The sequence below is a fragment of the Leuciscus leuciscus genome, assembly GCF_965113295.1.
Source record: "Leuciscus leuciscus genome assembly, chromosome: 4".
NCBI lineage: Eukaryota > Metazoa > Chordata > Actinopteri > Cypriniformes > Leuciscidae > Leuciscus > Leuciscus leuciscus.
In genome coordinates this window covers 11,212,858-11,240,183 of record NC_138728.1, presented here as the reverse complement: position 1 = coordinate 11,240,183, position 27,326 = coordinate 11,212,858, and the positions used below count along the sequence as shown (strand labels likewise).

The 27,326-nt window shown below is 38.2% G+C and overlaps 1 protein-coding gene across 5 annotated transcripts; it reads left to right on the top strand.

Annotated features, from left to right (window-relative positions):
• The first annotated feature begins 1,110 nt into the window (after positions 1-1,110).
• msrb3 (methionine sulfoxide reductase B3) lies at positions 1,111-14,909 on the top strand. Of its 5 annotated transcripts, XM_082166658.1 has the most exons (8): positions 1,113-1,268; positions 3,645-3,802; positions 4,590-4,679; positions 7,802-7,910; positions 8,964-9,041; positions 9,196-9,224; positions 13,340-13,437; positions 13,784-14,909. In XM_082166658.1, exons 2-8 carry the CDS (start codon positions 3,685-3,687, stop codon positions 13,955-13,957), a joined length of 696 nt encoding a protein of 231 aa, XP_082022784.1. In that variant the 5' UTR covers positions 1,113-1,268; positions 3,645-3,684; the 3' UTR covers positions 13,958-14,909. The 5 variants fall into 5 exon arrangements, with proteins under 5 accessions (XP_082022787.1, XP_082022784.1, XP_082022786.1 ...); XM_082166660.1 differs by lacking the exon at positions 4,590-4,679; XM_082166662.1 differs by lacking the exon at positions 3,645-3,802 and having other exon boundaries at positions 1,117-1,268; positions 4,537-4,679.
• The last annotated feature ends 12,417 nt before the right edge of the window (positions 14,910-27,326 follow it).

Sequence of the window (27,326 nt, the reverse complement as noted above, 5' to 3'; positions counted from 1 at the left end):
CATTTCCTTGTTGAATTTCATTACACATTCTGCGTGAGCACATTATAACTTGTGCTTTCTCAAAATGACTCATCTACATTTATATAAAATGCTGCTGGTAATGACTTTTTAGATAAAGGCAATCTTTTAATGATTGAAAACATTTCTTAAAAGGTGTCTGTAATTGCCCACTCCTGGTACATAGTTAAATATTTTAGTATTATGACTGAAGTCTTAAGACATAATGTTACGTTTACAATCTCAGAGATCATTCATAAAGTCAATGGATATTGTTTTGTAAGTGACAGATTGTGGTTTGAAAATTTATTTATATGTTAGTAAATATTTATATATACATTTTTGTTCTTAATTCATATCTTATCTCTTTCAGATGCAAAAATGGACATTTCACTTTCTATTTTACAACACCAGCAATTTCAATTAATATAGTCATAGAAAAAGAGGCTGTTCAAAATCCACCCAACTGTCAACGTGATATTCACTTTAAATTGTATTGTATTTAATTTTCTGCATCATTCCCAGTTTCAAACCCATCGAAAAGGATCCTTGGACTGAAAAAGTTAAGTACAGGTGTAATATGTAGACAACAGTACCTAGTACAAAAAAGTGAAAATAAATAGCTTCTTTAAAATAACCATAGAAGTCTAAATATATTATCTAACATTCAATGGAATCTTTTTTTATTATTATTATTATTACTAAGCCACGTTCATTACATGAAAATGAACAGTAGGATGACTAATAAAGACATCAAACAAATGGGTTTACACTTCCCACACTGATTAAATTATTTGACGCTACTTCTTAATATTTAAATAATATAAACTTTTGGTAAATTATCATATAAAGATGTCCGAATCCACTGATTTAGAGTGAGCTTTTCGCATTTTGCCTAATAGTTAATATTTGTAGTTGGCTGATCTCAGACCTGAAGGAATTTAGGATGTGGATTGAGTGATCATTACAACATGATAATCATGCAAATAATCAAATTAACAATAACCTATATTTTGGCACAGCCTAATGACGTAATTAAGTTACTGAAGCTCACAAACTGCTTCGCGCCGGGTAACTACGCGCGCAAATTACGCATTGCTCATATTTGGAGCTAGTCTGCCCAGAGAGAGGAATTTCCCAGAATGCACTTGTCATTACCTAAGAAGTACACGGTCGTGTCGCTGTTTGACAAATGCGCTTCTCTCAGAGCGGCCCCCCTTCATTCTCTAGTCTGCTGTCCTACTCGGTTTTAACGTTGTTTCTGCTGTCTGGTACGTGTAACTACTTATTATCTGTTTATATTCTGTATTATGCACTTTTAAGTGACTTTAATGCAGGCAACAGGGTTTCTATGACTACGCGTTGAACATGTAACGCAACACCGTTATACTTTACTGTCATTTTAAAATTGACGCAGTTGAAATATATCGCATACGTTGCCTATTCGTTCGTTCGTTCCATCTGCTTATTAGTTTTTTTATGCTTAAATTTCAATATGGCAAAATATTACATTAATATTCACAGGGAATTTGGTCTTCTGTGAGAGGCATATCAGTTACACTTTGTATACAAAATGTATACTATGTATCCTCCCACACGTGATGTCATTGTAGCGAGGCATTATTACGTAACATTTTATGTAAACCACACCCTTTAAAAAAAAAGTACAGTGGCACTACTATGATACAATGTAAACACTATGGTATTACCATGACACTCCAATTTCAAGTAGACTATGGTAGTCTTTTGTAAGACCATTCAAAGACATTAATATTTTATGTCATGTTTATTTAATTGTCGTAGCACCTATCTAATGAACTTCCAAAAGCCTGACAGGGTGATTAGTCATCCGATGGACGTTTAATGTAATAATATAGCCTTGATGGAATTGAATGTTTGAGTTTGTGAGTCATGAAATTGGCAGGTGCTTCTAGTTTCTCTCTGCATTGAGTTTGTAAATGTCCTATTCAATATGTTAAATATCATTAACTGTGTCGGTAAAAAAAACAAGCTTATTACTCTGTCAATTTGGCTGTTGCCAAACAAAACGCACAGATCATTTGCCAAAAGTTTCACATGCTTGAGATATTCACACACTGACTCCTAATGCGGTTTTATTTGCCAGCATTCACTTTAGACTAATCATTTCGCAATGGCCCTTCAACGATCAAAACCAGTTTGGTTAAATAGCAGCCATTCATTATACAAATCTGATCTGCTTTTAAAACAGATCTTTTCAGATCTCATCTGTCGCTGTATTACCATATATAGTTATGACTCTACTCCAAGTATCAAGCATGCTTTATTTATAAACTGCATTGATAACTCAGAGCACTTGATATTTCTGGCTTCAAATACACTTTTTTTGGCCTGCTAATTTTATAGTTAAATTGATAAGGACAGTTGATCGATAGTGATTAGAAGCAATTGTCAAAAATAACATTTGTTTAACGAATCACTCTCATCAAGTTCCAGTTCGGCTTTACACAAATGAATTAAAATAAGGCTTTTCTTAAGTGTATTGACAAACTGTAGTGGTTCATTAAACAGTACAGCTTTACATACATTATTAAAATAAATTCATTAATAAAATACACAAGCACTGAATCAGGTGTTCATTTTTAAAGAACTTTCTGGAATGCAAAAGATGTAAACATTAATCTGTAGACAATCACAGGCCTATGGTGTGATTCTGCAGAGCTGCAATCGAGTTCTATTTGTAGTCCTCTCTGCAAGTGAATGCTGGCTATTTTTAAAATGTGGCCTTGCTTGTTTCTGTATCTGTGCGTGTGTTAAAACCACTCCAGACAGACCAGCCCTGGGTGAAGAGTTACTGAGAGTACCAACAAGTGTCTGAACGCTGTTGCATTTAAAGAATAATCATGTTTATCTTATTTATTTTGATCAGTGTCCTCATTTACACAAATTGCTGCATAGAAATAAAAAATAGAAATTTAATACCGGGCACTTAAAAGTATTTGTACAATAGAAAAATAAAGATAATAATAATAATTATATATATATATATATATATATATATATATATATTAATAATAATAATAATAATAATTATTATTATTATTATTATTATTATTATTATTTTTTTATTTTATTTTTTTGGAGTGTCTACAGTGCAGCAATTTAGTAAAAGAGATTATATCAAACCAAGTGTTTGAAGCGCACTTTTCAAGTAAATGTCTCACTATTTTTTTAAATAATAAAACTACGCCTAGTAGAGAAAAATTGGTTAGTTCTGAGCAAAGCTTGTTTGGTGTTGGTTATAATGCATAAGAATATTTTTGCTCCACTATAAGAATAAGTTCTAAATGGATAAAGAAATCCATAATAATTTGTCATTTACACTCTTCTCTTCCCTATTTGTTGCAGTTAATGAAAAGATCTTTCCTTTTTCCTCACACACCTGCACAACCACTAGATGGACCTCATTCCTTATAAACCACAGCTTCACCCTCTCGCTCAGCAGTGCTCTGTGGCTTTGCCTGTTATTGCTCCTGTAGTTCAGCTGTAATTTCACACAATCTTTGGCCTCTAACAGTTTTAGAGCTGCATTTTTCATAGGTCTTTATCTATATAGTTACAAGAAGTTTAAAGAAATCTTAAAAAACTTCTCGCTCTCTTCCTCAAAGCTCTATCCACAGCGTGCGCTCGAGTTTGCCGTAGGCCAGGATGGCTGCCCGTCTTCTCCGATGCATGGCCCCGTGCGCATCCATGGCCCTGCTCCAATGCAGGCGCTCCCGTATATCCGCAGGGCCGCTCCTAACACTGACTCCGCCCACTGCGCTAGGTACTGTAACCATAGGTTCTATAATGTGCGATATGTCTATTAGGCAAGTTTAATTACCTGAGAAACTAGATTGTTTTGCCGTGCATTGTTTTACGGCAAAAGCGTGCTCTGTGTAGTACAGTTGAAAGTATATTAGTGAAGTTGCAGAAGTGTAAATTGAATTGTGAGGTTTAGTTTTTCTCTTTATGGCTCATAGACACACAACTGACGTGCTACAGCCATAGAAACCGCCGATAAGCTTAAGCCGCCCATAGAAACCGCCGGGCCGTAGCAGCTTTTATATCAGTTTCCTATGCAAAATGGTTCTGCAAATCTATATAAATGGCAACAAGAAACTGTTTCAAAGTCATTGGTTAAACATTTTACAAGCCACTGTGAGGTATAATATTAAAAAGCCTTTAGTGAAATTAAAAATCAAAACGTCCCTATTATAATTGAAGCTTTTCAATATTATACCACGTTTAACTCTCATGTAAGTAAATGTGTCACAAGGCTACAAGGTTTCCATTGTGAATTTTATCTTCTTTAACTTCTTTATCGTTCCTGTTCACCTCTCTCTCTCTTTACACAGTGACGTTAATCAGTCTTTCCCTGCATGAGAAGCCGTCTCATGATTGGCCGCTCTAATTGTGCATCTCTGTAACTGACATCTGTGTTGACCTATGTTATGTTTTTTTTTTGTTTTTCTTCTTCCTCTCCCTCCTTGCCTATGTTTGTCTTTATGATTTTTTTAGCCTGAGTGGTAGGAGGGTGTTTTAGCAGGCCGCTGTTTCTGTTCTCCCAGCAGCATCGGCAGCAGCCATGTCCGGGTTCAATCTACTGCATCTGGTCAGCCAAGGCCAACCTGTAAAACTCAAGGCCTGCGGGCTCCCCTCAGGTCACCTGGATGCTGTGTGTGTGTGTGTGTGCAGTGTGCTTTGCTTACTTGATGCTTTCATGTGTCTGCACACGCGGTGTGAGAGCGTTCGGCAAGGGGTGCGTGTTTGGTTGATGAAAAGGTCACATGTGGAGAAACCAACTTCTGGATTTATCTAAAGGCAGCGTGACGGTGAGCTTTATCTGTGGCTAATGTTTCCTTCACATTGACAGTGTCTGCGTAAATGCATGGAAGTGTATAGCTAATTCTTTTGTTTTAATTTCAAAATAGTAAGCTGCCAGATATCAGATTCCCCCTGATGCTTGAGTTGGTTTTTCTACATTGATGACCCCCTTGCCCTGAAATGTCACCTTTTGCTTTGCTCTTTTTCTCTGTTTCTCTGTTTAGATCTTCAGTTGCTCATGGAATAATGCCTAACTCACTGTTTTACCTTCTTTTAAGCCTGCATGCTTCAACATTTAACTTAATTTCTACTAATGATTGAATTTGTATTTGTATTCTTCATTTTAGGAATCTAGATGAAACACAGAAACAGGGTGTCTTCTGAGGGCATTAGTTGTATCTCATTGCATTTTGTAAAATAACCATTGTTGCAGGTTAAAACTTCATAGTTTCACCAGATTTATCAGTAGATTCATTTTGATTATTTGACGTTTCTGTGTCAAAAAAATAAAAGTGCTTTACCTGATGGAAATAACAGTGCTTGCAAGGTAGCAAAAAAATTATGTTAACTTTTTTTTGTCTTTGGTTGTGTATATAGGCTACATAAAAATGCAGCTTTTTCTGATTGATAAGTAACACACAGTTATATGATTGAATAGTTCTAAGGAAGAACCGTTGCGATTCAGTATGCAAATATTATGAAGTCATCACTGTCAGGTACATTTTGAATGATGAATATTCTCTCAGTGTCAGTTAACCCTCTTGTGCTCTTTGGCCATTTTTGATCGAAAAAGTATACGTTTCGTTTTTTTAGAATTTTATTACTTCATCAGAATGGTACAAAACTTGGTAAAGCTTTTGCCACTTGTTATGTAAACAAAAATGTCCGCATTGGAAATAAATTGGAAACTAATTTCATCTAGTGGAAACGTTTGGTACTGCACCCAATCAAGATTTTACTGAAAGCTTATTGTTCGAGATATCAACCTCAAATTTGGAACACAGCTTGTTTAGATATATGGTTTTGATTTTCTAGCAGCTTTAGAGTAAAACATGCTTTGGAAAATATCGTTTATATAAACATTTAAAATAGTATTTCTGTGCGTTTTTCATAATAAACTTCTACAACTGTTCACTTTTTTTTTTTTACTTCAGCAATAATCTGCCAAGTGTCTTCTTTAAAAAGAGACCAAACTAAACTTACCAGAATGTTTGAGGAATCAATACAGCGCTGCCTTGCAAGCCCTATCAAAAAGTTTGAAAGCGATGAGTTGAGAATAGCTACGAAAAAGCGTGAAGAATGTCTGGGGGAAGACGTGATATGTTTGTTTTGAAGCAAAAGGCCTGTGCTAAAAACAAATCTTGCTTCCAATTAGGAAATAACTTTCACTTGAGGTTATAGCGGAGGGATGTTGGAACAACGTGCTGATTTGAAGCGTGACCTCTCGGTGCACCAAAACTAAATCATTTGCAGGGGGTGACACAGACCGAATTCCTGAATTTCTTTAAATGCCTCCTTAGAGGCTTTTCTAGACAAACCAAGAAATAAAACACTTTTTTCCCCTTTCCCCCTCCCTCTCTCTCACAGTATAAATAGTGTTCGAGTCCTCCATACACAAAAAACTAGGAATTCTCTCTCTCTGTCTCACTAATAGGATCCAGAAGACCCCTCTCACAGAGTCGAGAGGAATACAGGAGAGTCCTGCAGGGAGGCGACCCCCCTCCTTTTTGCGCTCTCCTCCCCTCTTCCCCATGTTTGTCAGAAGTAACTTTGTACTCGCTGGACAGAGCAGGGCCCATCAATGGAGCCCATTCACCAGAGGGACCTTTAAAGACCCCATTATTTCCTCCATTCACATGGTTTCAATCTTGTCGAGAGGAATTCTCCACATAGTCTAAATGAAGGGAGTCCCGCTCTCACCAGAACACAAGCCGTAAAACTGGCCGAACAATACAGGAGCAGGACAGACCCCACAGGAACACGAGTGAAAAAATTGTTATTAGCTGGAAAAAAGGTGGAAAGGAGGGAGAAAGCACTCTGTAATGGGAAATTGCAGTAGAATTGTATGTAATTTAAAACTGCTGCGTGTCCTGGTGAATAAATGGCGTGCAGATGGACATCTGGCCCCCTTTAAAAACATGGCTACAGCGCTTGTCTTCTGAGGACCGTACGGTTGCCAGAATGGATATTTCGGGCTGCAAGATATCAGATTTTTTTCTCCAGGCTGATGTTTTAAAGTTTATATTCAATGGAAGTTGTATCACTGTTTGATCAATTAGAGCTGGGGTGTCAAACTCTGTTTCTGGAGGTCCACCGTCCAGCAGAGTTTAGCTTCAACCCTAATCAAACACACCTGAACCAGCTAATCAAGGTCTTCAGGATTACTAGAAACTTCCAGGCAGGTGTTTTGGAGCTGGTTGGACCTAAACTCTGCAGGACAGGCCCTCCAGGAGCTGAGTTTGAAATGTGAGTTAGACTAGAGTTTGAAAGTCCATCTGGTGACATTTATTCACTCCTCAGGTTGACCTCTAGAGGTCAGCATTGTTGTAAAGCTCGAGATCGCTGCCTTCTGTTTGAACAGCCAGCATGAGCACTCATCTAGAATGTCATAACTCACTGCGTATGTTATGCAGGGAAAATCAAATTTGCCTTGGCGTAATACTTTGGCTGTAGCACTTCACTGACGGAGCGTTTGGATTGTGTGTCTGTCACTGACATTCAGATTTTTCCAGAGTCAAGTCAGGAATTAAAGTAGTCATCCTTTGTTATCGGCCAACCCAAATAACTTGCAACCAAAGTGAACAGACAAAAGTGCTGACTCCTGTTTGGAAGAAGTCACATAGGAACCTAGATTAGAGTGATAGTTGTTTTGTTTTTAATAATACTGATGGTTTAGCACTTTGACGTTTTATTTTGGCGAACACTTATGTCTGTCTCACCTCACTTGTCTCTCCTGTAGGAACGTGCCGGAGTAAGAAGACATGGCCCAAAGCTTTCCCGGAGGAGGAGCTGAGGAAGCGATTGACCCCCATGCAGTACCATGTTACTCAGGAGAAGGGCACAGAGAGGTGGGGGACCAACCCTAACTAAAAATCACCTTAAAATACACTTTTAGACTGAATTAGTTTGTCATTAAAATCCCCCTGCGGACTGCGGTCAATAATTTCACCCATTGATTCGCCCAATATATTGCTGTATGTACCCGATTTTTCCTGTCCCTTCCTAAAGGTGTTTTTGTGCTCAGTGATTGGTAAAGCCCTGCCCCGTACTTTGACGGGATTGGTTACTTGTTTGTGATGGTCTGAATTGGGGATGGTTTCAAACTGCGTTTTTGAGTCACTGTCTTTGGTACACTGACGTTTTAAGGACAAAATACTCAGCAATGGTGCTGACTGGTGAATTTGGACATGGTTTGTCTCAAAGCATATTAAAAACACCACATAGACATATTAACAGCATTACAATTTTGATTTTCACCATAGGGGGTCTTTAAATACTTATAATATATTCTAAAACGTGGAAAATATTAAAGAACAAGTGGGTGTGTCCTAATAGTTGCAAAAAGGAATAGTGGATTTGTCTTTTCCTTGAATTTCCCTCTTTTTCTACTTAAAGCACTTTGTTGTAGTTGATCATGGCAGTAAAACATCAATGGACTGAACGTTATTTGTACAGATTTATTTATGATTGGCTGATAAAAACGTATGGCACTTTCTCTCGTGAACAACCCAAGGCCATGAGATAGATGTTGAGTATAAGGAGGATGTAGCGCCGAAGAGAAAACACGGACACTTCCCCTCTTTCCCTTCATCCCTCAGTGGTAAAACACACGTGGGGAAAGTATTTATCGGCCCATTGGCAGTAGGAATGTGAAAAATGCCTGTGAAAGGAAAGCAAAGAAGGATCCTGAAAGATGCATTCTGAGGCCTGTTGCTCCTTAACTTATCTAAATTAGAAACGCTCAGTCAATTGACATATTTACAGGTCTTTTGCATAAACAAACACAGAGCATGGGAAATCGAAATGAACTTTGAAACAAGCAGGTGTGAGCAATGTAATTTATCATTTATTGTAGATCATGTAAAGGTATGAAGTCACCGTTTGTGTTTTGTCATCCTTAGTGCTTTCACAGGAACATATGTCGATAATAAAGAGGAAGGAACCTACCACTGTGTCGTTTGCGGTGCTCCTCTTTTCACGTGAGTGTAATATATGACCCATGATCCATAATGACCCATCTTTAACATGCCCACCCATCTTTTGCCATTAGAAATCAAAAGGGTTTTTTTGTGGCTATTTGGTAGGCAATATTGTTTTTTCTATTTTGTTATTGACGCTTTACTGTCCTTGCAGGTCTGATAAGAAGTTTGACTCCGGATCAGGTATGGTTCTTAAGGCTTATTGCTCCTAATTCTTCTCTTGTCCGTCTCACTAATGGAGAGTTTGACCTTTATGGTTGATTGCAAGGACAAATGTGAATCCAGTCTGCTGCCTAATAGGCTGTAGCTGTGGGGCATGAAACCTCCTATATATGAGTTACAGCACCTACAGGAAACAACACCATGACTTAAAGATCTTACAAAATATCCAAAATATTTTAATGAATGCATCTGTTCCCTGTGGGATTAATGATATTGACTGTAAACATTCAGCCACTGTCATCCATTATCTTTTAGAATTCTAGAGTTCTTCTTAATCAAACATTTTCAATCCATCTTCCTTCACAATTAGAGAATAACTGTTGAATTAATTTAATTCTCCCAGGTAAAAAGTATATGGAGGTTTTGATTTTCTTTTTATTAATGCTGTTAATGGATTACAAAAATGACAAATGATCACAATTAATTAATTTAAACATAATATTTGTTGAGAAAAGTCAAATGAAGACAATGATAAAGATGTGACATTGGCCGACGACAACTTTGACTAGACATGACAAAAGGTTGTTTTTGCATTGCTTCTCGCATCTTTCACCATGAATGTTGCATTTTCAACAGTTAAACTTAAAAAAATGCATCTGTTGTTCGTTTTTCCTGGCTAATAATAAAGTGTTTAATAATCACTTTGATTTTAATGCAGCTGTGCAAATAAGCACAAAATAAATGCAGATCATAGTTGTTATGAATTTCATCATATGGTGGTTTCCTGGAAGTGCTTATGGCATATACTTTCTGTTATGAGTTTAAGATGTGTATTAAATGTTTTCTGTTTTAAGCTTTAAAAGACTCTCATCAGCTCTGACTAAATGAATGTTGAGTTGACGCTGAGTGTATACAGTACAATGCCATTATAAAGTATCTCAGCAACGGTTTGTTGATCCCTTACAGATCTGAGCTCCAAATCACATACTTCTGCAACATTACACATGCTATTTTAATTCGCTCTCCGAACAAAGCATATGTGTATGCACAAATTCTCTACAGAAAACAGGCCGAAATGAGAAACATCTGGGCCCCGCGTTGAAAAATCGGATTTTCTCTCGAGTTGAATCTTTTCTGTCTTCGACGTGGAGATGGGAGCCAAACGGCCTGCATTGCAACGCTGCAGCCTAGACTCGTATAGACTCAATTTCCTGTTTTGTTAGAGCGCCTCTACACTGCTCCATTCACTGGGCTGCTCGCCCTGGCGATAAAGCTCCATTAGATCAGCTCTGCGACGATCCGCCGGGATTCTCCTGGTCTGAGTCATAGGATTCCTATATTCCCTCTAGAGCTTCCTGTGTCTGAGTGGAATTTCGTGGCTTTGTAGTTGTGGCCAAGCTTCTCCTCCCTAAGAGGGAGGAGAGAGAGGGGGGTCCGTATAGAGTGCGATTGAGGGGTGTTCGAGGGGTTATGGAGGGAAAGTATAGAATGAGCGGGTGGACGTTCGACTGACTTCTGTTTCTCAACACACCCGTAATATCACAGCAGTGGGCCTGACCCAAAGATAGTGTTACCAAGAGGTGCTTGGTAATAATTGGGGTTGCAAGCTAGAATAAAGGGTATGAATGAAGCCATGAATCAAGCCAAATCTCCCACAGTGGCCCTCGAACAATTCTTTCCATGTATTTGCCGGTCCTTAAGTCTTAAATTTTACTTCTTGAAGGTCTTAAATAGCATTAAATCTTTGGAGTTATTAAATGTGGAGACAGAATGTGAAATGTCTTATTTAGGTCTTTTTAAAAATTGTATTATATTTTGACACTCATGATGTACTATTCAGTGCAGATTATTTTCATTGTACACTACTTTTTAAAAGTTTGGAGTCGTAAGATTATTATCAATGTTAAGAAATGTTGTGCAGTGATGCAGTGTTTTTCAGGATTTTTGGATGAATAGAAAGTGCAAAAGAAATTTTGATCAATTGAATGTGTCCTTGCTTATTAAAAGTATATATATTTTTTTAAATCTTACTGACCCCAAACTTTTGATTGGTATTGTAATTTAATTATTCTTTAAATATTGTGCATTTATGTAAGGATGGTTGGAGTGTTTAAACCTTTAAAAAAAAGTCAATATTTTAATTCTGGTGTTGCAGAAATTGCACACTTCATCTCTGATGTTTTGACAAATAATTGGATATGGTATACTCCACAGTGCCAGTAGTCTTTTACTGCTCATTCATTTTGCTTTGCAGTGTTTAACTTAATGTGTTTCCCTCTACCAGTAATCAGGAGGTAGTACTTTAAAGATTGTATGGGGTTTTTGTCAAAAACCTAAACAAATATGCCAGCAGAGGCTGTGTAGTAGTAAGCTCCCAAGGTTCTTCTCCTCCAGACGTTCCACCTTCCCAGAGAGCCATGAGCAGGACCACCCATGAGCCAGAGCAGCCATTCTTTCCATTTACACCCGTTACTGGGTAGAAATTTTCCAGATAAAAGAAACAGGATTGTGAGAGAGCCGTAACTCTGCCGATAACGCTGACCATTTTCATTGAGGTTTGTTTCACTTCCTGATCTTCTAAAATGCCGTCCAACCATTCAGTAGGCTAGATGGAAGATCCCTGGTCTTGTCAGAAACCAGACACCCAAGAATCGTGGTGGTGAATTTTGCATCGGCAAACCCCAAACTTATTTTGCTGTCATTCAGTGGAAGTTTCTTTCCTAACAAAAGGACAAAGCTTTTCCTAAATTTTCCGTTATTCTTTTCAAAATAATCATAACAAACTTGCTACTGCTTTACACCTGAACAAAATTAATACCCGTGTTTCCACTGTCGGGTCAAAAGCGAGCGTGCTGGTGCATCCCAGGACCAGTCTCGTTTTCACTGTCACTTCCGGGGCTTGGTCGGGCCTCATTGGTGCTTTCTCGCGGCCAGCGGCCAGGTTTTTTTGACCAATTACCATGGTCCAAAGCGGGCCAACTAGGGGAGTTGAGGAGTGCTCATGAACAAAGGCGTAGTCAGGAGACGGTCAACACCGCTGCTCATTTGTGACCCTGGACCACAAAACCAGTCACATGGGTAAATTTTTTTAAATTGAGATTTATACATCACATGAATAAATAAGCTTTCCACTGATGTATGGTTTGTTAGGATATGACAATATTTGGCTGAGATACAACTTTTTGAAAATCTGGAATCTGAGGGTGCAAAAAAAATCTAAACATTGAGAAAATCGCCTTAAAGTTCTCCATTTATGTTATCAATTGTGCTGCATTCACTCACAGAAATAAATGTTTTATATATTTACGGTAGGAAATTTACAAAATATCTTCATGGAACATGATCTTTACTTGATATCCTAATGATTTTTGGCATAAAAGAAGAATCGATCATTTTGACCCATACAATGTGGTGTTGGCTATTGCCGCAAATATCCCGTGCGACTTATGACTGGTTTTGTGATCCAGGGTCACATTTCACATGTTTTCATTTCAGGCTACCAGCTAACTTCAACATTTAAGACATTTTAAGACATTCATCTCAAAACTCACTTTCAGACACCAGCAAGTGTTTGAAGTAACTTCACGCAATATGTCTTATTAAAGGGATAGTTCACCCAAATATACAAATTCTGTCATTTACTCGCCCTCATGATGTTCCAAACCTGTATGAGTTTCTTTCTTCAGCTGGACACAAAAGAAGATATTTTGAAAAATATGGGTAACAAAACAGTTGATGGCCCATAGTATAGAAAAAAAATACTATGGACGTCAATGGTTACCGTCAACTGTTTGGTTACTGACATTCTTCAAAATATCATCTTTTGTGCTCAGCAGAAGAAAGAAATTCATACAGGTTTGGAACAATTTGAGGGCTTCAATGATGATAGATTTGTAACTTTTGTGTGAACTATGCCTTTAAGGTTACTGATTATAGTGCATTGTTGCAAAAGTAGTGAAAAACAGGGAAATGTGAGAATTTCACCCAGAATGGGCTTTAACATCAAGGCAGGCCAGGAAGAGGACAAAACACTAAAGTTGCACAGCACGAGAAGGAAACACACACCAGAATGGAAGGTTTATAGGCTTGTGGATCCCATGAAGATTCACTGAACCCTCAATGTTGTACTTTTGCAGGATGGCCGTCCTTTTTTGATTTGATCAATAAGGACACTATCAAATTAACGGACGACTTTTCCTACGGGATGCACCGAGTGGAGACAACCTGCAGTCAGGTACAAAACCTGATTAATGTTTAAAAAAATTACACCGCTAGGAAAGCACCTTGTTGATATTATTACACTGTAAAAAAAAATTACATCCCCAAGTCAAAAATTTCAAGTGACCGATAACATCAAAATTTTTCAATTAGTCTGACGTATTATTTCTCATTGAGCCAATGTTAACAGACTATTGCAACAAGAATTTCACTTGGGCCAATTGAAAAATTTAGATGTTATCGGTCACTTGAAATTTTTGATTTGGGAGGGTTAGAAATTTTTTACAGTGTATTATTATTATTATTATTATTAATTATGTATATATATACTGTATATATAAAACATTTTTTATTTTTTGTAGTGTGGTGCTCACCTGGGCCACCTCTTTGATGATGGACCTCGACCAACAAAGAAACGCTACTGCATAAACTCCGCCTCCCTCAATTTCCAGTTGAAAAACAGTGCCTCTAAGGAGGTGGAAGCATCTGGGGGAGCAGGTCAATCTCCAACTTCTAGTAAGAGTGAAGAACTTTAATAGGACTTGAAACAGATCAAACAGATGTCACGCTACTCCAAATTCACACCCGTACTATAAATTCCAAATCAAGTGTACCGTGCAACATTCGTCTGAATGATCGGTCATTCAAGATCACAATATGCAACAATATCAGTGTCCAGATAACAGATTAGAATGGCCTTATGTTTGCACCTCAACTTCTTCACTTGAATTGAGTCATCTGAAGAGCTCACATCGCTTCCAAGAACATACAGGTACAGTGGGTACAAAAGTCTGAGACCACATTGAATTTTTAGTTCTTTGTTTTTTATTTATATTCATTTTCTTCCACTGAAGCTCAAGATGCTCTTTGGATCATTCTCAAATCATGCTGGAGAACATGATGATCAGGTTGTAAACAAACTTGTGGAGTTCATGCAGCTTGTATGCCGCTGCCATTAAAGCAAAAGGAGGACAAACCAAATAGGTTTTCTCATATTCATGGTGATTTTTCAGATCAGATTTTAACTTAAATTGTTATTCTGATAATATAATTTGTAATGGAAAAATGCATTTTCAATAGTGGTCTTTGACTTTTTGGACCCCATTGTATATTCAATATCCAATGATTGGAAACAAATTATAAATGTATACTTTCTCAGAGTGCTGTGTTGTTTTTGAAGTGACATGTGTTACAGGGAGGTCAAGAAGTTTGAGGAAAATGCTATGCAAGTGCTCCTGTGAGCAGTAAAATAAGCACCGAGTGGAGAACAAAGCATTCTTTGAAATAAAATGGAACAGTTGACAAATGTTTAGTCTGAACACAAATGTAGCCTGACTTTTAAGGGTGCTTTTTTTGGTCTCCCTGCTTGCAGTGCCTATTTTTGTCTTGAGTTGTTTTGATTTTTTTTCTCCTGTGATATTGATTCACTTTGATTTGACAGAATTTTATTCATATTGACCTGTGTGATTAAAGAGATATTAAGAATAATATGTTGTTGTGAATTTTGTTCACATATGTAAGGAACACATATTTTGAAGAATATGTTTCTCAGTCAAAGCAATCATATGACTTCTGAAGATGTTAATAAAACACACTTGTTTGTAAGGTGGCTTGTTTTTGTCCTTGACAACCCCTGGTCACTGTATGTTTTGATTGTATGGAAAAGAGCTGCTCAGAAAATCGACTAAAGTTTCCTGAGGATTACTCACATGAGGGTGAGTAAATGTTAATGTTGGAATAAATAGAGATCGTCAGTTTTGTTCTGACAAAAATAACATTTTGGCTATTTGACATTTGCATTTAAAGCATAACTATTCTACCATCTTTTTGCTCATCTTAACCACAACTTTGTTGCAGCAGATCGCCACATTGGAGGAAATCCAGACACCCTCTTTGTCCTCTTTGGGTTGACTAGGCGGTGGTGTGCTTGGTGAGATGCTGGAAGTCCTCCAAACCTGAAGAGGTGACGTCAACCTCGCCATCCTCTTTGGAGTGCTGTTGTTTAGAGAACAGAGTGGTTGGCCTTACTCTTAGAGTGTGGGAAAAATCGTCCAACGGGCCTGTCGCTGAGAGCGTTTATGTTACCGATGCAATAAAGAATATTTACAAGTCAGGTGTGTTTAGACTGAGGGACGCTGGTAGGGGGGCTTTCGACAGAGGATGGAGGTTTTGGGGGGGCCTGGCAGCTGGAGTGTTTCAAACCAGCTTTCAACCCCATATCGTCTCCCACCCGGAAGTCAAACAATTTTGTCATTTATAGAGCAAAAATTAACAAGCGAGGCACTCTCGGTAGGTAGCATGACTACTCAAACCGTTACAAGCCTTTCTTTTGTAGCTGGAATTCCAAAACATCCCATTGAAATAAGTCACGTCTTGTCTCTGGCCCAGACATTAACGCTTCAATCACCGAATGTAGGTAAACCTCATCCGTAAGTCTGTTTTCACATTCAGACTGTCCGCCTCACTTCCTGCCACCGAAGTGTCACACTGAGCAAGTCATACTATATCTTGTCCCACTGGCCCCATTAGTCTGCTCTATGAAAGCAATAAACCAAACAAAAGATCCCCTGGCAGCAGCCGTACAACCCAAACACAGTCCATGATCCACAAAGTCATCCAACACGTAAACACCTTCCTCGAATCCTGGAACAAACACTACACTCTCCATATAGACTGAACACACTGGTTTATTTGGGTATGTATATGTGCAAGCACCCTTTCCTGCTTCATGGTCTGCCATTAACTGTAGCTCTGTGCTGACTTTGAGGGATTACAGGGGCTTGGTTCACCCGAAAATGTTTGCTTGTTTAAGGCCGCAGCTTTGCTGCAAGCACAGGAAACCTTGAATTTAACAGGGTTAATGAATTATTAGTGTTCGTTTTCTCCTTACTTCCTTCCTTCAGTCATATGGAGGACTCAAAAATGTATTTGATAATTAATCAGACCCATTTACCAATCATACATTCAGGCTCTTTAACCAGCGTAGTCACTTTCATATTCAAAGAGTATGGAACATTTGTGCAAACCAAACTGAAATTAGGTGCTTGGAAAGGAGTGGAAGTGATTTCTGTTTAGCTTTCCAAGCGCAGGTGCAATCTCCTGGTCTGTGTAAAGAAGCTCTCTATCCACACAAATCCAACATTGACCAAGTTCCCTCTCATATATGTGGTGCTTTTCCATGCAATTATGGGGACTGAAGCTTTTACGCTTCAAACGTACCATAAAAGTATTATAAACATCCATATTCCAAGTCTATGCTTTTTGAACATAGAAATCTTTCATCCCAATTAATTGCAGCCTGGACAATCTTCAGATTTCTCTTATTTGTGTTCAAAAGAAGTAGGTCATATGAGGGAGATTCAATGATAACATAATTCTCATTTTTGATTGAACTATCTCTTTAGGTCTAGCATCAATTCAATGCATATGTTTACTCTTTGAAATTACTCTACTTTTTCTATAGTAAGACACACCTCAAGCACCAGAACTGAAATAGGATAAGTCTTTGGAGGCCCTTTCCAACTTATAATGGAGTCCTGAAAAGCCTTTTTGATTATCCTAAAAGAATTGCTTCATCCGAAGCTCAAACAGACTTGTTAAAGTTAGACTCACCTTTCCCCTGCATTTGGGATGCTTCGCATGTCATAATCTGGTCAATTGCAGAAGCCAAGAAGAAAGGGAGGACAAATCACTGAAGTAAGCAAAAAAAAAAAAAAAATTGTGGAATAGTGTAGCTCTGCCAGCTCTATCAGGCATTTGTCTGATGGATGTGTTGTGACTCCTTTTCTGGAGAAAAGTCAATGATCTCATTTCAGCTCTGTTAACTTCTGCCAAGTATTTGCTTTTTTCAATGAGCAGTGTGGGGGCAGAGGGACAGAGTCTGCCTGTGGCCTCGCTCCAAATGATGCAATTTGACAGAAACCACATGAAGGGCCGAGGGTATGCAGTATGGCCAGGGTCTTGGAGCATGAAGGCAACACTCAGCATCTACCAGGGCTCGCTTGTACCAAGTGATTGGTTCCAAATGCAATAACAAAAATAATCATTAGGTCAGAAAAGACAAGACCTTTGGCTCCAAGCCAAAAGCACTCAAACTGGCACTCGTTTGGATACTAAACTACATGAAACCACTGGTTTATCTTTTAAGGTAACCCCAGTTGTTTGAGAAAATTGTGCAGGATGTCTTTCCCTCTACTGTCGTCTTGCACTACTTTTTCTGAACTGGAGTTGGGCGTCTACAAGTGAGACATCACAGCTTTGGAATGCCACCAGGCGATCACCACACCACCTCTCCGGCATGCCGAACATAAATAAACCCTAGGATTTAGCCGCTTTGTTATTCCTAGCATTACTATCAGGAAGTGTCCAGCAGTGATCTATGCTCTTCAAATAGTTAATTTGCAGCCTCGGTAAGACATTCTTTTCCCAGGACGGGGAATTAAAAAGCAGCTCTGTGTTTTGAAGTTGGTCAAGGGGATGAGGCTCTCCATGACCCCTGTGTTTGGTTTAGGAGTATGTGCTGTTATTGGGGACGTGCGAGTCCGTCTGCAGCTGGTGTATGGGAATGAGGAGTCCGCATCTCTCGAGCAGGGAAAACGTAATTTCTGTCCGTGTTTGTTTTGAATCTGCCAGGTTGTTTTGACTGCTTAAGTTTGCATCTTGAGCACACATCCTGATGAACCCAGTGAATGTGTCCTGTGCGTGACCCCGCAGCTGTCCCGAGGGCTGAGCGGATGCTTTCGGAGAGCTTTAATAGGTGATGAATGCAGAAGCGTAACTTTTGTGGACAAGCGGGATTGGCCTCGCTTTTGTAAAGAGAAAGTTTATGCATAGAGACGGAGCTGATTATGGAGTGTTGGAGAGCAAGCAAAGCAGATTTTAAAATTAATCTGATGTCTCTCTTTTAGAGATCCCTTTGGGATAACAACCAGTGGGGGCCATATTGACACCGTAAAATGTGGTGAAAGGTCATTTATTCTTTAAGTAGAGGATGTATGGAACATGTTAGCCATGTTATTAATTAATAGGTAGAGGTGTGTGTTTGTGAGAAAGGAAGTTCAGAATGGTATCCGAAGGTTCTGGGATCAATTATGCCTTGGAGAAAGCGGAGTGAAATTGTGGCCTCTTGTTTCATTGCAGACTTCTGCGGTTCATACTGTTGAGCGAAAAATTTGCTTTTATAAAAGTGTATTCAAGGGCTGACACCATAAAACTGACAGAGGGCATTTGTGTCTTTGTAGTTTCAGCCTGTGCAGAACTTGCATCTGGAGGAAAAGACAAGATTAAGGTTCTTAGCTGGCCCCTTCTCTCCCAAAGCCCATGGGAGGAAAAGCAGGATCTCTGAGCCCAGAGTTAAATATAGAATGGTTACAAAGCACTCATGATTTGCATACCTGAGAATAAAATGGTCCTGTTCTGGAACAACTTAGCCAAACTGTGGAGGAAGCCATGGGAATTTCCCTCCGCTCTGCAGCCCAGAAATGTGGAAAATCTTCTGGAGAATTGAGCTGCTCAGAACAACTGCTCTTTGAGTTAAACTCTGAATTGAAAATGTAAATCCATGCCTTCAACCAAACAACTTCATTCACCGTTTCCCACAGAAAGAATCAGACTAGTTCCTTTATGAGAAAAAAACAAACAAACAGTCAAGCAGAATGACGTATTGATTTCCATGCACAAAGATGCAATTCTTCTTAAGATGCAAGGTTGAGATGACCATGATGGTTTTAAAATCATATTCCTGTGTTTTGGTTTACATCCATGAAATTGCAAACAAAACACTTTTTGTTAGCTTTGTTAACCTGTTTTACTGAATATCAGCAATAATTTGGGTGCTGGCTCTTACGTTTTCCATCTACGCCAACTTTTATACATGTCATCGAAAAATGATGCATGTTTAAATGAACCAAATATTTTTTTAAATATATAAAGATGTTTATAAGTAATGATTATGACATGGCATATTTAATCTAAACTAAAACAGAAAACTGTAAAATTGAACACAGGTCCTAACACGCATACCACATGACATGTGGTTGCTAAGGCGCACAAAGAAAACACTTATCAGCTCACAAAAAAACATTTTTTTCTTCATTCAAGCTTTTTACTCACTCTTTTTTCTTTCCTCTCTAAAGCAAGTAAACTTGCCTCTGGCTCCCTGGGCGGCAGGGAGCATTTGAGCGAACGCCAGATCTTTAGGATGTCACCGCTGCTCAGTTGCTTCCACTTAGCCTTCCAGACTTTCCCCTGGCTTCTTTTCAAAACAAATCTTGGAGCAGGCCCACAGAAAGTGCATTCTTTCAGGGTCCCTGCGAGCAGTGCTCAAGCGCTCCTCTGCTGCCAGAGGTCGCCTAGCCCTAGACAGACACACTGAGACGTCATTCAGTTACACAATCCAAATCAGAAAGTCCAAATATATATACTAGATGTATGTGCATATTAATATTTGCATAATTGTATCGATTGCTTACTAGCGAGACTTTGAAACTTTGTATTGTGATGTATGTTAGTGTTCTTTAGTGAAAATGTCATCAAATATCATTGACACACTACTGTGTGTTCATGTTTGTTCTTATTGAGGTACAACATATTGAGAGCTCAGATTAGAAATCCAATTGCAAAAGACCCCCTTGTTGTCACTTTACGCCACTTTAGTAAATTAGTCAAACTGACTTTGCTTTAATCTGCTGTTCTCCTTTTGGCCTTGGCAGGTGTTTAACAGCAATCCAATGTTGTTTTACGTCCTATGTTTGCTTAGGCTAATGGTGAATGGGCTTTTGGCAAATTCTTCAGGTTTCCTATTTGAGTAGTGAGATTAGGCAGCTGTTAGCATTTGGTCCAATCAACAAACCTTTTCTCTATCAATGTAAACATAAACCAAGAATCCCAATCTATGTTTTTTTTTTTTGATTTTTAGATTATATTAGTTTGGGTTCAGTTTCTTCAAAATAATCATTGTTTATTAGCAGTGGTGCTATATTAATGTTCAGGTGAGACGTTATTGAGAATTCCCTAGTGTGATGATTTTATCATTGTTATTATTATTACTCCTAGGTTGTTCTTGAATAGCTCAGGAGCCTTCTCTATTGTCTCATTTGAGTATACATTTGTTGCAAATGTTTCTCAAAATTTGTATTACTGATCAGCGATTAAGCAATCTAATCTCACTTTAATGGGTTTCTCAATTATGTCTCATTTGAGAATTAACTTTGTTTCCCCTAAAATTCCTTAAAAATGAGACAATTTTGTCCTAGTAAGTATTCAACTGTAAAACTATAAATGGACTTGAATGGACAGTTTGAGACATTGTTTTTGTACGTGAGAGAACTTCTCAGAAATCTTAAGCAAATTTCAACATTTGCTCTTATTTTATTCTCAATTCTTTATTTGAGAAATGATGTTAATAGAGATATTAAAGAGATCTCATATATATATATATTTTTATTCTTTATAGGAATTTGCTTATGTGTGAATTATTTTAGAGTTGTAATATTGATGTGTGTATTGTTGTTATGCCATTTTTTTCTTTTCTTTACATAAATTCAACATAAATTATGGACATATTTTAAGTCTCTTTTTTAATTTTACAATTTCATTTCTATTAATCAGCACGAATTGCAAGAACTTTCTAGAATTGGTCTCAATGGAAAAGGAGTGCAAATGACAGAGAATCTTTCATGGATTTTTCAGGTATTGACAGTACTGACCTTTGCTGGCCCCTCCCTCACTTATTTTATAGCATTTTACATTCCGATCATTCCTATTGGAACAGGACCAATCACCCCCCTGCCCCGAAGCCAAACAAAGGTCACGGGTACTGACCTTTACTCCAGGCGTCCAACCAAACTACTGGTGACGACGTAGCGGTTTCCGAAAGGTATGTATCATTAGCTGAAGTTTGTGTCCTTATCTCAAATGTCTAAAAACTAATTGACTTAAAAGGAAACTGATCAATAACTCAGGTCGATTGACCCACAAAACCCTTGCTTTCATGGAGCGTAAGCGTAAGGAAGACACTTAAGTCTGAATGAATCAATGCAGATTCAAAGGTTACAAGTTATACAAATGCATTACAGAAACATATTTTAGATGCTAACACTTTTCTTAAAAGATGGTTTTGATCTTTTAAATGTCTTAAAAACGATCTTTAATAAAATGTCTTTTAAATCTTTTTTGTAGTTCATTAAAAGGAATATTCTGGGTTCAGTACAAGTTCAACTCAATTAAAACTATTTGTGGCATAATTTTCACCCCCAAAATTTTTTTTTCACTTGTCCCTCCTTTTATTTTTATTTATTTTTTCAAAGAGCAAAAATCTGGTTTGCACTGAGGCAACTACAATGGAACTGAGTGGGGCCAATCCATAAATGTTAAAAGTATATCCACACAGCTTTTAACAATATACATGTTAATATGATTTTGGTATATGATAAAAGATGTAAATAGATGTAAAGATGTAATAGAAGGACCATTTTTGGTTCCCCAAAGAAACCATTTTTTCCACTATAAAGAACCTTTTGTGGAATGGAAAGGTTCCATGTACTATGTTAAAGGTTCTTTGTGGAACCATCAATGCCAATCAAGAACCCTTATTTTGAATTGTGTAATTACTTTTATAAAATGACGAGCTTTATATTTTTGCTTTTAAATCCTCAAAAAATTGTCCCCTTCATCTCCATCGTAAGTACCTCATGGTAACTTCGAAAACGGAGGACAAGTCAAAATGATCTTTTATAGTAATCAACATTTATACCAGAAGTGCTATCAGTTCAGCTTAACATGTATTCAACCTGAATATTCATTTAAATAATTGGTTTGCGGTGTGACAAATGAGTTCTAGGTTTGATCTAATGCAAGTTATAAATCTGCATGTATAATAATTATACAAAAGCCTGTCTAAAATAGTTTTCAGCAACCAAGCGCATTCTGTTCAGTGTTCAGTGGTAGTGAGGTTTACTGTTGCAGCCGCACTTGAGCTGTTTTTTGGGGAGATCTGGAATGTGCAGTGGGCCATTCGCTCTCTTTTGAAGACTTCCTGTCTAGGAGGCCAACGTTCCATAAATTTGTCAATGAAAACGAGTTAATTGAAGAACAGGGCAGAATTCATCAGGTCTGCGCTGAGACTGTGTATGAATGTGTGTTGTGTATGAATGTGTGTTGCGTGTGCATGTTTGTATTTGTACAAAGGTGTGTGTGTGTGTGTGTGTGTGTGTGTGTGTGTGTGTGTGTGTGTGTGTGTGTGTGTGTGTGTGTGTGTGTGTGTGTGTGTGTGTGTGTGTGTGTGTGTGTGTGTGTGTGTGTGTGTGTGTGTGTGTGTGTGTGTGTGTGTGTGTGTGAAAGGGACATCGTGCTTCTGAAAATATTTCCTCTGTTGGAAAAACATTTGCCTTCGAGGAAAAACTCACAAAGTTGCGGTTTGCTGCACCCTGTTAGACTGCGTTCAGCCAATAGAAGAACATAGATTCTGTATTGACCAAAACTTGGTCTATTCATAAACTTTACATTTGTCTCCACTTGGCAAAACCCCCTATAGAAAATTGTTGGGATTGCTGTCGCCATATGACGGAAGCGCGTGTGGAGAAAAGGAATTTCTTTTACAACAACTGCGTGGAAGTCAAATAAACAGTTGTACACAGAAATGTACTCACTGGTTTACAACCATCGATAATAATAATCACCCTCAACTACATCAGTTTTCTAATAGTTCACATTCAGACTTTCCAAGGTTTTTATATCTACCGGTATATTCCATCAGCAGCACCAATTTAGACTCCTCATTTAAAAAAAAGCTCCATACAATTCTACACTGCAAAAAGACTTCTTTTTTGTTTTGTTTTTAGCAAACTAAACTTAAAAGGATAGTTCACCTAAAAAAAGACTCATGTCGTTCCAAACCGTAAGACTTTTGTTCATCTTCGGAACACAAATGAAGATCTTTTTGATGAAATCTGAGCATTTTCTGTCCCTCCATTCACAGCTACGCAACTACCACGTTGACGCTTCAAAAAGTTCGTAAAGAGATCGTGAATCTAATCCATATGAATTGATTGGTTTAGTCCAAATTTTCTGAAGAGACACGATCGCTTTATATTATGAAAAGATTGTATTTCTTTGTTTTTTAATGACTTTTATTTATTGTACATTTAAAAACGTATCATTTAAAAGTAAAGATATTTACACAAGAAAACTCCCAAGGTTGAACGTTTCCCATTTTCATGAGAAAAACATCTAAATGTAATAAAGTGTGCTGTAAATCTGAACATGTCTCAGAGACAACGCAGTGACTGCTGTATGTCTCTCTTGGCAGTGAGGCGCACTGAGAGATAAAGCGTCGGGATAGATTTAGCAGGACTGGAGGCTTTCAGTGGAATGTGCTCATTTGGCATCCTCTGAACTGTAGTGAATGAGTGAATGGGGAGTGTTAGTTGTCATCTTCTCTCGTCTGTGCCGGCAGATGGAGCCTTTGGCCTGCCAGCTGTCGTCTGCAGCACACACATTTAGAGCTGGCATTGAGGGGAACACCACTGCTCATTTGGTACCTTCAGATGGCAAGCAGGTCTATGATACCTGGAGAAAGCTCAACTTCGCATTCCCATTGCTTGAATGGAGCAGCACCCATGCATTGGTGGTGACCGACTATGATTTGAGGGCTCTAAAAAGCATGAAATGGATTGAAACAGGATAGTCGCTAGTGAAGAGTTTGGGACTTTGCACATTCTTAAACTAATCAGCTAATTAGTTAATCTAGTCGTGAGAAAGCAAGGAAGGTGGAGAAGAAAGAAAAACAGTGAACAAGGTTTTCGCGGTTCACGTCAGCCTGGGTGGTACATCCTTTGTGTTAGTTACTCTTTGACCTTAACAAGGTGTGGAGGTAAAAGTCTGGCAGGCAGCAGAGAGGTCAAAGGTCAGTGGGTTTTTCTGCTCTTGGTTTCCTGAATGCCTCCATCACGGGAAGTGGACATGCTGAGATTTTCCGGCACTGGAAGTTCTTAAACACAAAGAGCAAGTTTGCTGAGCTTAGCGTACTCATAGAAAAATGACTGCCAGAGTTCATGAAAATATTTGTAATTTATATGAATTGTTTTATAGGTTAAGGGTCATAGGTTTTGTATGACACATTGACATTACAGTACAGAATAGCTCTTTTCGCATTGTTGTATATACGCATTCATTGTATGTGCTATTGAACGGGAGCGTGCATAAACATTTAGATTTTCTTTTGAATTCCAATTCAATCCCACATCTAAGATAAAAATCAGTCTATAGGCTTTCATAGGCAACCTAGGAAGTCAGGGAACGAGGGAAGGTCTCAGTTTTTTACTCGTCATTTACTCACACTCATGTCATTCCAAACCTCACCTTCTTTTTTTGTGTATAGGCCTACATATATAACTAAATTATTCAAATTATTTTAACTAACTCACTCATCATTCAGTACAACTCAAGATGTTTATAGTGATACATCCCTACATAAAATACTGTAAAGTCCCACTCTGACTCTTGTCAACACACCAGAATGACACACACTTCCCCTACGGTAGCTTTACTGAAGAATGCCTTAAATACAGCATTCACATCTGACCTTCCCACCGGGTCAAGAGCTACGGTGCAATGGTTCTGGGCCATCAGACAACAGACACTAAATATGGCACTAAAGTAAATTAGCATGGTGTAAAAAACAAGACCAATACTACTAGAGCAGCACATCTTTATTCATTAATATGAAGATGTATGCTTGGCTTTCCTTGACTTTTACTTAATTGCAGGACAAGCATCATTAGTTGGGCCAGTAACCATATTAAGGTAAGGTTTTTTCTTGCGTAATTTAAGAATATCCATCTTATTTGCTTTGAATGGGTTCACAAGGTCTATTTCTGGTTTTGTGGGATTGTTAAAGTGATCAGAATGTTTATTTGTGCATCACTTTGGTTAATGTTCACATAGCAGATATTAGTTATCAGTAGGGAAGATGGACTAATTGATGGTTGTCGTAATGATAGCGGATCACCTTTACCTGAGGCTCTTTCATCAGCTGGAGTGGCCCAGGTCAGCCTATTGCGCTGTGTTTGTACACAAACACAACTACTCATGTAAATGGAGGTGGTCCGGGGTCAGGTCCTCAGGGTCCCGGGAACAGTGGGAGTGTGTTATGGCTGATTCCACCTGTTGTCAATTGGTAATATATCAAGTCGTTTGTTAAAGGGATAGTTTACCCATGTTCTGTCATTATTTACTTGTTGAATCTTTTGAAGAGAATCTGGTCCAGTGCTTAAGTGATTAGAACTGTCAAGCTCCAAACTGACAATTAAAAGCACAAGAAAAAGGATCTGCATGACTTTTTGGAGCCATACGGTAGTTCATTATTCACTTATCGAGTTCATATGATTTTGTGTACAAATAATTCATTTGAGTTGGATCTTTTCAATGAAGCTATTTGATTCAGTTCATATAACTCTGATTCACCTCACCAACTCGATCCAGTCGTAACAGTTTCCGTCTAAATATTTCAGTCATTTTCAGAGAACTTAAGTCATTTATGGATACTTTTAGGATACATTTATGGAACTTTTGCCTCCTTTTTCAAGGTTGAAAGCTTCAGTATTTGTATTCATTGTAATTGCACAATTGAAGGACATTATTAAAAATTTCTCTTTTTGTGTTCCACGGTTTGGAATGACATGAGTGTGAGTAAATGATGATATAATTGTTTCTGGGTGAACAAGCCCATTAAATGATGTCTGTAAATATTTATAATATTAAAAGCAGGCCATTTATGACAAAATATTCACACCAGTTCTAATCAGGACAGCTTAACTAAGCCGCCATCTCAAGTGTGATGTGTGATTCCCAGTAAACTTAACTGTATAGCCTCTTGACACAGTGACACGCAAGTGTTCTTTCTGGATCAGAACCTTCTGTTGACCCTGTGATGCCACAATGTACCTGCTTCCCAAACTAGAGCGTGAGTTCACAGAGGTCCATTTCCATATACACGGGCCACCCTTCCCTTTTCCATATGACTACATTAGGAATACGAGAGCCTGAAGACTATGAATAGACCAGCGGACCCTGCTGTTCACAGGGGACTCAGGTTCAGTGAGGTGGGAGTTTGTGTGAGCTTGCACACATTGCCTCCTGTCTCTCCAAGGTGGCCTGGGAGCTGGCCAGACGTCTATGTCACTTCAGAAAGGATTTTGGGAGAGGCAGCTCAGGCTGATCATTTGTCTTTATGGCCCCACATCACCTTTAACCCTTTGACAGGGTGACTGACCCTAGATAGTCCATTTCTAAGTGACCAAAAAGGCAGTTTGGCTGTCTGGTTAGTGGATAACCATGTTGGCTTCTATATACTGTGTGTGTGTGTGTGTGTGTGTGTGTGTGTGTGTGTGTGTGTGTGTGTGTGTGTGTGTGTGTGTGTGTGTGTGTGTGTGTGTGTGTGTGTGTGTGTGTGTATGTATATATATATATATATATATATATATATATATATATATATATATATATATACGTATATGTATATATGTGTGTGTGTGCGTGTATAAAACATTAATATACACTTCCTCCATCTTATGCACGTTTCTTTACATTTTGGCTTACTTGATTTAGCTTTCAGCTAATAAGACTGTATTTAATGCATTTGATCATATTTAAATACAGATATTGTGAAAAGCTCTAGAAGTAAACGTCTGACATCCATTTATAACAAACATGCTCATCTCTTTGCCTGAGACTTCTTCACAGAACTTGATAAGCTGCCCCATGAGAATTTAACATTTTCTGTTTCATTTTTTTTCATTACCGCTACTTATGCAGCTTTGAGACTGAAGTGAAGAGGAAAATGCTTTAACAGTTTGTGTCTGATGTGTGGCTGTAGGCCCCTGGCAGCCGGCTTTCATAAATGTATTG

Coding starts and splice junctions, on each gene's coding strand:
- msrb3 (XM_082166658.1), top strand. CDS start 3,685: ATGGCTGCCCGTCTTCTCCGATGCATGGCCCCGTGCGCATCCATGGCC. Junction 7,911..8,963: donor CAGGAGAAGGGCACAGAGAG/GTGGGGGACCAA, acceptor TGTCATCCTTAG/TGCTTTCACAGGAACATATG. Junction 9,225..13,339: donor GAAGTTTGACTCCGGATCAG/GTATGGTTCTTA, acceptor GTACTTTTGCAG/GATGGCCGTCCTTTTTTGAT.